The 12,080-nt window shown below is 37.1% G+C and overlaps 1 protein-coding gene across 1 annotated transcript in view; it reads right to left on the reverse strand.

Moving 5' to 3' along the window:
• The window catches only part of sestd1 (SEC14 and spectrin domains 1), a 36,868-nt gene that overhangs the window by 2,789 nt on the left and 21,999 nt on the right, over window positions 1–12,080 (reverse strand). The window contains exons 10-18 of the mRNA XM_082176678.1: window positions 10,703–10,923; window positions 8,820–8,942; window positions 4,127–4,321; window positions 2,856–2,970; window positions 1,945–2,104; window positions 1,763–1,844; window positions 1,559–1,681; window positions 788–979; window positions 43–164 (exon numbers count right to left, since the gene is read on the reverse strand). Of these exons, the coding sequence (XP_082032804.1) occupies window positions 43–164; window positions 788–979; window positions 1,559–1,681; window positions 1,763–1,844; window positions 1,945–2,104; window positions 2,856–2,970; window positions 4,127–4,321; window positions 8,820–8,942; window positions 10,703–10,923 (1,333 nt within the window). The remainder of the gene's footprint in view (window positions 1–42; window positions 165–787; window positions 980–1,558; window positions 1,682–1,762; window positions 1,845–1,944; window positions 2,105–2,855; window positions 2,971–4,126; window positions 4,322–8,819; window positions 8,943–10,702; window positions 10,924–12,080) is intronic.

Below are 12,080 nucleotides of genomic sequence, written 5' to 3' on the forward strand. Positions count from 1 at the left end.
GAGTGTCATAAATGTGCTGTACTTTGGCTTTTTGGCTCTTACCCATCAGGGAAAATGACTGGCACAGTGAGCCTGTCCAGCAAACCTTTCCCCACCGTCTCCACCTCTTCATACGCCTCCACATCCACCATCAGCTCGGCTAATTCAGGGCTCTCTCTCAGAATCTGAAGGCAGGGAGAAAGACAGTTACTGTCTGATATATCACAGAGCTCTGGTTTGGTGCATGAGCCAACATCTAAAATCATATCAATCACTTCAAAATCATCAAGCTTTGGATAGATTGCAGAATCAAAGCAGCTTGAATATAATACATTTTCAAAAAAAAGTATTAAGTAAAATGCAAATTCATTTTTTTAACCCCACTGAAGATTTATAGATGTCAGCTTTCATTTGCCTAAAAATAGACATGAAAATGCATATTTCCTCTACCATCAAGCAGACCATAGTTATTTATGGGTTCATAATAAAAAACTTTTGCAATGCCTTAACTGCTTTAAAACATCGTTTCAGTTTTCATAGTTTCAACTATACGTTTAAAACAGTTCACCCAAAAATGTATATTCCGTCATTTACACATCCTCATGTTGCTACAAACCCATTTGCTGTTATATTTTCCGTGGAACACAAAAGGGAGAAAAATCCAAAGAATCATGCTGTTCATCAAGATTCATGGAATAAGTTAATTCATACAGGTTTGGAAAAACATGAGCGTGGGTAAATGACAGAATTTTCCTTTAACTATCCCTTTAAATTTGGCATGACATTTGTTCTGCAGAACTGCGCCAACCTTCTCAGCAGCTGTGTGGAAGGCACAGGCCATCTCCAGCCGGTGCTGCCTCTCGTCAGACGTGACTGTGAACTGTTTCCACACACGGTTGAGTCTGGGCAGCGTGTCCCCTGAGGAGCGGGTGGTACAGCGCAGAGACTGGCACAGCACCACTGTGGCCTGCAGCAGCTGGCGGCCGTAATCATAGGTGCTCTGGAAGCAGAAAAGGAAACATTAACAGTTAACACCACATGGGCTGGATACTCTTACGACATTGTGCTCTAAGAAGCATGAAAACGAATTTCTTACACTTATACTGGGGAAAATTGCATTTTTGAAATGTACTAAATCAACAGTTTTTATAATGAAAAATACTTGAGTAATTGTTGCCTTCTGTAACAATAAACATTAAAAAAAGGGAGGAATTTATTTAATACATGATCATTTATGAGGACTAAATACTTTTTAGATCAAGGCGAAGTGAAACAACAACAATAATATATAATTATATTATAATAATATAATATCTTATAAAAAACTATAACGGATGAAAATGAGTGAAGACAACATAATAGGTCATAAGGATATAAAATGCTGGAATTTATTTAATTATGAGAATCTATAAATCTGGATTAAATTATTATTTGATCAAAAATAATAAAATACAATAATAATCTGGAAAATGTAGCTTTTCACAATGTCTTTAGCAATGGATTCAATATGACTCAATGTGCCAATTTATTAAAGCAAGGTGCATTAAAAGAAGAAAATCAAAACCTCAGTTTCAAATACCTGTGCAACATCCACAAACTTCTTGTGTTTCTCCAGCAGAACTTTGGTTTCTTGTGAATCATCTCCCAGTCGGATGTGGGTCTTCAACAAAGCATCGAGCAACTCTCCTAACCACTCCACCGCCTGAGAAGAAATGAAACAGCCCTTACAGACCCAACAGACACACTTCAAAAGAGTCTTTTCAATTGAATTTCAAGCTCTGACCTGCGAAGCATCTTCCTCACACTTGAAGAGCTGTACCATCTGCAGCATCTTGAGTCTCCTGACATCAACCATGTCCTCACACCTATAAAACACAAGCGAACACATAAGACCCTCTTTGCTTGCTCTTGGTACACCAGGAGTGCTGTGTCCATGATGAGAAATCATAAAAAGAGGAGAGGAACCTCTGTTTGCGGAGCTGCATGTCTTCCATGACGCTTTGAATGTGGTCGATATTATCTTTGTTCTCAATGCCTACATCCTTGCCGTAGGAAAAAGACGTCTGGGTAGACATCTGGTCAAGCAGCACTTGGCCTTTTTCTCTTAAACTTTGCAAGGCACCCTCTGGAAGACAGTGAGAGAAACTCAATACACTTCTCCTGTTTTATGTTCATGCATATTAAGTCTCAGGGATGGATGGCAGGCATGCATGCTGCACAAAAATGGAAAAATTCGGTTAAAATTTGAATTACATGAATTACAGTGTGTCAGACTTGAAGTATACTTTTTTGTTGCTTTGGCGTCTGCTAAATGTAAATGAAATAGAGTTTCAAAAACAAAAAAAACAATCCCAATTCATGTACTTATGCACTCATTTATTAAGGTTTTTTTTATATTATAAATAGTGCAAGTAGTATGTTCACACTGACAGTTCCAAATACAAAAAGTGCACTTCAAATACCCGGACGATGCACTTATTTAACCGAAAAAATCAAGTGTGGAATGTTGGACACTGTGCACTTAACTGTCACAGCTGTCCTTATGTATCAGACTTTGATGTTGGATGACAAAATAACCTTATAAAATTCATCCACTAGATGGCTGAGTAGACAGTGCATAGTATATAGCATTTCATTTAAGACTAAACTTTTATTTAAATTCTATATAATTCAGATAAAGCATAGCTCAAAACGACACAGTAACAAAATTAACTGTATAACAAATTGAACAATAACCTTATGTCTGGGTGGTTCTTGAAAAATCAAACATCTGGTTATGTAAGACTAATGAATAAGCACCAGAAGTTCTGCTTTATCAAACTTTAATTACATGAAACAGGATCAGGCTTATGAGTATGACAACAGGGCTTCCTAACCTACGCTCTTGAGTTTCTCCTCCAGATGTTTTAGAGTTTGCTGGATTGCAGCTCCATCTGCAGGGGCGACGTCTGCACAGAGCATTCCCAACAGCCCGTCTAACTGCTGGGACAACTGAGACAAACACAGACACTGACATCAGAAAGAAGCTTTCCATGTATATACGGCCAACAAATCATTTTTACACTTTTTTGTGATGATTTGGGGAGGAAATCTGTGGAATGGCTTTAAAGTGCCCCCATTATGCTATTTTAAAGGTTCCTAATATTGTTTTAGAGATCTCCAACTATAGATTTATATGCATCCAAGGTTAAAAAAAAACTTTAATTTTCTCATAATATACACTGCAGTATAATCTCTTTTCTCACACTGTCTGAAATGGTTCTCTAAACCTCTCCTTTCCTACTCTGCTCTGATTGGTCAGATGGCCCAGTCTATTGTGTTGGAAACTAAATGTCTAAAACGGCTCAAACTAGATGTTTTTTGTGGGCAGCCAATGAAGAGCATTATGCAAATGTGTTACAAACCAACAAAGGTTTGTGCCGAAAGTAAGACTGGAATTACTGACTCGTTTCAGGCAGTCCAGAATTGGTTCTTTCTTTTGGGAGACAATAACTCCATTTATCATGCGCTTTGAACTTTAAAACTTTGCAGACCTTCTACATTCACAAAGAGCTCTATTACACACTACATAAAAGGTAAAATCCGGAAAAAAGCACGATGGGGCACTTTAAATATGTGTAAATGGCTTGTGAATAGCATTTTATGTTGACTTAAGATATTTTACTTCTAAAATTTGACAAATCCAAGTAAAACATGAGGAAAATAGAAAGTAGGATGAGACTAGATTTTATCCATCTGGAATTTGGATTGGATTGTGAAGAGTGGGTGATAAATACCACATTGGAGCCTGGTGATTGGAGGGGATGGGATGAAAATATGAGAGGGATTCATGCCATTAAGTTATTTCAGAGGCTGAGCAAGTTATTACATTTTGATTGCATTTCATTTGGAATAACATGCATAGGTGAACTGTGCACAATAAGACCAGAACTGTACATTGGAAAAGTAAAATTTTGACTTCATGTTGACTTTACACAGAACTGATAGCATTACACTGTATCTAGTGATGGCAGAAAGCATCTAAGAAGTCAAAATATTTACTTAAATCTACATTCAAAAGATGTTTGTGTTCTGTTGAAATCTGAAGAGCTTAAAATAGAATTCTGTGGGTGCAGATTCCATGATCAGATATTGTCTAGAATCTTACATCTTGTGCCGTCATGTGGAACTCATGGGCAGACTGCAGGACGTTCTGTCTGAACTCTAATTGGCTGGCCTGCCGGTAACAGACATCACTGAGCTGCTGCTGCAGACCCTTGAGCTCCATCAGGTCCTCTTCATCTCCTGCGCTCAGCAATGCTGCGATCTGCTGGTTCAGCTCCACATAAACAGCAAACCACTCCTGCAGCAAACAGCATGACATTGGCTGTTAAGACAGTTAAATAAACCACTAGCACTCATAAAGATCACAGGTCCATAAAAACTGTACACCAATCCTGCAAGCCAATGGCCACAACAGCTCCCATGTGAACTAGTGGTGAATGCTTGGACAAGGATAACTACTATTATTGTTCCTACAAACTGTTTTCAACATTGATGATAATAATAATAATGATGATAAGAATAAGAAGAATAAGAAGAATAAGAATAAGAATAAGAATAAGAATAAGAATAAGAAGAAGAAGAAGAAGAAGAAGAAGAAGAAGAAGAAGAAGAAGAAGAAGGTTTCTCTGGCACCAAATCAGTATATTGGAATGATTTCTGAAGGATCACGTGAGTAATGATGCTGAACATTCAGCTTTGCCAACAGGAATAAATTAAAATTAAATATTAAAATTGAGAACCATTGCTTTAAATTTTAATCATATTTGACAATATTACTGTTTTTACTGTACTTTTGATCAAATAAATGCAGCCTTGGTGAGCATAAGAGACTTTAAAAATAAATAAATAAATAAAAACTTACTGGCCCCAAGCTTTTCAACAGTAGTGTATATATAGACTCAACAGCACAGAGACCAGTAAATAACCAACTAGCAACCAAGCTAAACACCTTAGTAACCGCATTATGTCCTGGCAACCAATCACAACCTCGTACCCTCATATTTTAGACTTTTGCATAGACAAAGATCACTTAGCCTACATGTTCTTTAGAAAATATCTAGAAAAATGACTATTGTGTCCAAAATCCCTATTCATGGGGTGTTGCAAGACCATCTTGCAAGGAAGCTCACCACTTTGGCAACACTTTGCATGCTGACTAACATTAATTCACTTTTACGTAACCTACGGTTTGAACCATGTCTATAATTGGCTCAGTTCCTGGCTCAGTGTGACAAAGAGGTCACTGTTCAACAAACCATGAAGCCACTGAGTCACACACTCCAAAACAACACCTTCCTGTAACAAAACATCAACACCAACAACTCTACGTCACAGAGATCCCAGTAAATCACAGAGGCTGTTTGTGATCACACTGAGCCACAAACCACACTGAAGAAATACAGAGGCAGTAACTAGACATGTGCCGGTATTCGGTAATGCGATAAATCGCGGTAATGAATATGCACGATATTGTTATCGCGGGCACTTCAAAATACCGTGAAAAATAATAGATCCGAATTTAGATTTTTAGAACGCGCATTATAGCTTATTTTCCATCAACCGCTTAAACAAGCACTGCCTATGCTGCGCGAAACACGTGCGCACTCTGATGTAAACAATCGCCACGTGTATAAGCATGCGGCCGGTGCGCACTTCTAGTCTAATGTAAACAGTCCTCACATGGAGAAGCAGCATGGCGGAAGGAGGAACGCCGCCGCCTACAGTCTATGGCCGCCGCCTACAGTCTATGGCCGCCGCCGATCTATCCGGATCCATCCCGCTTCTAAAAGCAGAGCTGCCAACTCGACGCATTCAGCGCGAGACTCCTCACACGCTCACGCCACACATCCGTTTTCTCACGCAGAGAAAAATCGCGGAGCAAAGAGGACACGAAGACCGTCAAACAAGACAGAGCAGGTTACTTTTGATATGAAACAGGAGAACAATTGTGTCACAGAACGTTACATTTAAACTATTTAATGACCAGCAGCATGTTAGATGACTAAAACATAAAGAGGAGTATTTTGCTGAATATGTGCACTGCACTTTTTTACATATTTATTATATTTTTACTTGTGTCATTACATAATTGTTATTATAATGAAAACCACATTATATTTGATTTAATTAGTTATTTGTAACCTTTAATAATACCAGCTGATAGGGCTCTATATGGTTACATAGCATTATGTGAGATATTTTTTTTCATGAGAAAAAAATAACATGTGGGCTATCTACTGTAGCCTTCCTAATATTTATCCAAAATAAGTCAATATTGAATCAAGATTTAAATCAAATCCCAAGTATTGAATTGAAATCGTTAAATTTGTGTTAAGCAATACAAACAGTAGGCTAGCCTACCAGTCATTGTACCATGTAATCATTGTAACATGATGTTGTCACTAAACTTAATAAAATTCAGTTTAGTTACCAAATGTTTTCACAATCACAATTACACCTTGTGATGCAAGTTTTATTTAATTTTTTACATCCCCCCCCAAATCCATCTGTTTCTCATGTGCAATTAAAATATCGTGATAATACCGTATACCGTGATAAAAGATCACTCAATTAATCGCAGCATGAAAATGTGATACCGGCACATGCCTAGCAGTAACTACTTCAGACAAGCCAAGAGCACACCACAAACCACTCCTGAGAAAGACAGCCAAACAGCTGACCTTCAGGAAAACTGACTGTGGGTGAAAACCACATCTTCACAGCAAATCAAATGCATTTTAACAAAGACTGTAAACATGACAAAGTATTAATTAAATATGTACTAAAATATCCTAGGTAGCCTGAATCAAAGATTTAACATGTATCTAAATACATACATCATATTCTTATTTCCTCAAATAAAGTTTGTATAATCTGATTCTGAAGCACCAATATTCAATTCATATCTCGATTAAAATCAAGAAAATTGGAATGTGATTCCCTCAAGTAAAATACATCAATACTGCCACCTACTGGCGGGACATAAACTACATGATTGTGGCATTTCAGAGTTAATTTCTCTGACTTCTGCTTTTGTGACCTGACAAATCTACTCAATATAGCAATTATATCTTGAAACACAAAAAAGTAGCACAAAATAAAAATGTTTAATGAAATCCCTCATCTCAGCAGCTCTGATTGCTGGAGTTCTATGGTCTACAACAGTGGTTTTCAAACTTTTCAAGCCAAGTAGCAACCCAGAACATCCAAGTACCACAAAGTTACCACCAGTTCTAATAAAAATTTCACTGCGGTTTTCTTTCAGCAGGCAAGTTGAAAGACAAAGTAACAAACATGTTATAACCAGTGATAATGGCTGTTAAGCTGCAAAATGCTAAAAATAAATATTTATTTCACAGCAATTTTCATTCAACAGGCACGATGAAAGACTAAGTAATCGTAACACTTTACAATAAGGTCTCGTTTGTCAAAGGGCTAGTTCACCCAAAAATTCTTCACCCTCATGTCGTTCCCAACCCGTAAGACTTTAGTTAATTTTTGGAACTATTTTTAATGAAATTTGATGAAAATTTATATTCCTCCGTTGACAGCTACGCATCTACAACTTTGACGCTTCAAAAAGTTCATAAAGAGATTGTAAAATTAATATGAATTGAGCGGTTTTCTGAAGACACACAATCGCTTTATATCATAAACCGATTGAATTTAGGCTTTAAATTCCCATATAAACATTCAGCACCTCACACATCAGTTGTGGTAAACGGAACCTCAAGCATGTTCGCTTGACATGCGAGAATCAATGAGGTTCATTCTCGTGTTACTCCGCATGTTTGAGCTTCTGCAAGAACCAATGTGATTCATTCTTGTGTCAAGCAGCACGTTTGAGCTTCTGTAAGAACCAATGAGGTAGTTGAGTAGCAAAGATCTTCATTTGTGTTCCGAAGATGAACAAAAGTCTTACGGGTTTGGAACAACATGAGGGTGAGTAATTAATGACAGAATCTTCATTTTTGGGTTAACTAACCCTTTAACATTAGTTAATACATTAACATGAACTAACAAATAAGCAGTATATTTTTACCGCATTAATTAACCTTTCTTAGTTAGTACAATTTTTGTTTCATGTTCACAGCGCATTAACTAATGTTAACCGATTCTACTTTTGATCTTAATTTATTAGTAAAGATGGCCATAGATTGAAGTATTCAGTGTTCGTTCTTGTTAACTAACTTTAACAAATGACACCTTATAAGTAAAGTGTTACAAAAGTAACAAACATGTTACAACCATTGAACATAGCAGTTAAGCTCCAAAATGCAAAAAATAAATAAAATAAATGTATACACCGATAATCTTCACTTCCACATGCTGTTAATTTGTGACCAGACTGAGTTAGTTGCTGAACTGAACATAATTTATTTATGATTTGTGAATTGATTCAGTCTTATTTGCAGACTGGTTTATTGACACGAACCGACTCAAAAATAACAATTAGCAAACTGGTACAGTTCTTGAGGTCAACTCGCTGACTGATCCAGCGGCATCAGTTATTTTAATTGCTCAAAAAAAAAACAAAAAAAAAAGAGAAATAGAGAAGATTATTAGTGAATAAGAACCATACATTATAGTATGTTCCTCACACAAAGCTATTATACGACTTCAGAACATGACTTTCATGCTATTTTGTGTAAATTTTTGATCATAACTGATTTGGTCAATCCGTTATGTCCTTGTATATAACAGACCCATATTGAAAATTCCCCATTTGCATTTCAGAGGGGCTATACATTCCACAAAAACCACATACACAAGCCAGAGATGACAGCTGTACTTACACTGTGTTGACTCTCGATCTCCTCATGCTTCTGTTGCAAGGCCTGAGACGCGCGAATGGAGTCTCCAATCCCCCACTGCGTGCGGAGCTGCTCTGTGCCAGGACCCTCCAGCCAATTCACAACCTGCTCACACACAAGACACATAAACACAGACAAAGAAACCTTTAATTAGTGAAGCACTACCACATTTGACCCCCGAGCTACCGAGCAGACTCTAATCGGAAATAAATCAGGAGGAACAAAGAGCAAATCTAATTAACTAAATGACAGGATCAGGTCGATGAGAGCTCAAATTAAAGATTTAATTAATTAGATATGTACTTGTTTACAAAAAGACAAATGTAGGTTGTAGGTCTCGAGGGCTGCACAATCCTTTGGCTGTCAGATTTTGAATGAACATCAATGTTAGATCAAAATGAGATCTCAGAGCTGCACCTAAATTCCAGTCTGTTTACTCACACAAATATAGTATAATATTTACTGCGTTTATGGTGTTTTTCAAAGCTCTTTGTAAAGATTTTTCAAAATTCATCCTTTTGTTTTGAACAGAAAGAAAAGGATACAGGTTTGGAACAACATGAAGGTGAAAAAAACTACAACAATTTTCATTTATGGGTGAACTAACCAATTAATTAACTTGGAAGTTCAGTCTCAATTTGATAGCTAAGAGTTAAAAATGGGAATTAAAACTGAAATGGCAGAAAAATTCATTTAATTTCTGTTGTTCAATGAACTAGGGGAGCAAATGAAAAGTCTGGAACTGCAGCAAGAGAACCTGCTTTGTGAAGAAAGTCATTAATTTGTCTAATGCTGATGTGCCTGAACTTTTTAAGAATCGCTGCTTAGTTTGCAAGGCTTCCTGTTTGTAATTGCTTCAGGCACTGTGGATTACAGACGATCCCCCCTTCCCTGCACAATTTTTCACAGAAGGTAAGAACTAGGCCAAACTCCTTTTCCAACACACAAGATGTGCACCTCCCAATATCCTGACCACCATGGAAACAGACACTGTATCTCATCTGACAGGAGTGGTTTTGGGAGACTTTCATAGGATACACAACTTCTGATCTTGGCATCAACCTTGGTGATTTCCAGAATTTTTAGACATTCTTCATTACATTAAACTAAGAAATTATTTGTGTGGAAACCGTGATATATTTTTTCAGGATTCTTTGATGAACAGAGTTCAAAAGAACAGGATTTATTTAAATTTGAATTTGATTTAAATTTTTATCATGCATTCAAATAAGACTTATTTAAAAAAAAAAAATGACTGACCCCAATTTCTTGAAGAGATGATTGTAATTTTTTTATACAAGAATATGAATCAATTAATATCAATGTAGTGAAAAAAAGAAAGCAAAAGCACAATATATAGATGTATGATTGCACCGCCACAGCCATGCTCTCTAACAGTGATTCTCTATAGTAATCGGATTCTCAGAGGGAATTTGGTGGGAGTGTGTTTTGTAAGCCTTCCAAGAATACAGCGCAGCACAGAAAATTATATGACAAATCTTTTCTGTGGAAAAACTCATTGTATGGTGTAGAGATCCACCAAAAACTTCTATTTGTAGACTAAAGACTGCTGATTCACTATAATATCGAAGCCCAGCCAAAGTCTGAACTAAGAGTACAATGTCTTCTCTTTCAAACCTTGGTGGCATTTAGATATAGAAATAAAGCAAAATGGTTCACAGATGACAATGAAACTCCCTCACACTCCACAACATCGTGTGGTGGGTTTGTGAAAGAAGACGGTGCAAAGACATGAAATAAACACAAGGCTATGACCTCCCTTATGAAACAGGAATGCCGGAAGGACATATCTTAAACACAACCTGACTATCTGGAAGTGATTTTTCATTTTATTGCTGTTTTACCTGCATGACTTTGGTCTGGATTTCCTCTAGCTGGGAGCGTTTGCTGCGCTGTCTGCAAACTTCCTGATACTTTGTGTACTGCTCCCTCAGAGAGTCCAGGAGCTTCATCACCTGAGGCTGAGCCAGCAGCTCATCGTCCATGGGTGACCAGGCTGTGCCACTTCCTCCACCCTCAGAGCCATTGAAACGCCTCTGCTGGAGCTCAGAGAGCAACTCATGCCCTGTGAAAGAGGCAGACAGCAGGGCAAATAAACATTTATGACAGAAAAACCAAGGCCTTGAAATACCTTGAAAAGGGAACGCAGTAAACTGTAGTAAAGTGTTTCACATGTCAAGCAGAAAGAAAGCAATGAATGCAAATGTGATGGCAAATTTTCTCATCTGTCAAGTGCTCTACTACAAAAGGAATACGGATTTACTTAATATATTATGAATACATTAAGGCAGTATTCCAACTAATTTAAGCACAACAAAGTGACAGACTCAAATTTGTGCCATTGCTGTGTTTTAATTTGTGCCTCTAACCAAGGTTAGGCAAAATTCAGAATTCATTGATAATTGGTTGCCTTTCAACTCATTAGTGTGAATATGAATTAAATGGGGCCTACAGGATGTTACATTGGCACTTGAATTGAAGTTGCAAAACAGAAACAAGGATGAACTGAATTAGCCCAAAACAGCAACAAAACAGGCCAAAATGGAAGCATGTTGAGGACAAAAGTCTACAAATATTTTAGTAGTGTATATTTGAGATGCACCGATCACCAATTCTACTTCGAAACAATGCAAGTTGAAATTTAAGGCATTTAAAAGGCATTCTCAGTTCAATTATGAATGGTGCACAACCCTGCTTGTTACAGTTTATTCATAGCAAAATCACTTACATGGGGCCAGTGGTGTAATGTAATGAGCTATTAATACTTTGTTACAGTACTCGAATTTTTTGGGGGAGAATCTGTAATTTACTTGAGTTTTTATATTTCAGTCAACTTTTACTTTTTTCTACTTGTACTCCAGTACATTTCCTAAATAAAATGTATACTTTTACTCCAATACATTTCCCCAAAGCATATTCGTTACTTACAAAAAAATTAAGTCGGAAGATTGCAGTCTACATTACAGTACATGTTTTCATTTCATTATGAAGTAAAGTTTGTTGACTAGATGCTGCATTAGTGGAGAACAGCAGTATGTTTGCAGTTGAGGCTGAGAGGATGCTAACATTATTAGTACCTCAAGCGGTTAAAGCAATGTGACAAAAACCCACGCAAGTCCGACCCAAACGATTAATGTCACGATTGTTACCATCTATTTACATACTTTTACTCAAGTGTGGCTTTCAGGTACTTTATCCACCACTGCATGGGGCACATCATCA

The sequence above is a fragment of the Leuciscus leuciscus genome (genome assembly GCF_965113295.1).
Source record: "Leuciscus leuciscus genome assembly, chromosome: 7".
Lineage (NCBI taxonomy): Eukaryota > Metazoa > Chordata > Actinopteri > Cypriniformes > Leuciscidae > Leuciscus > Leuciscus leuciscus.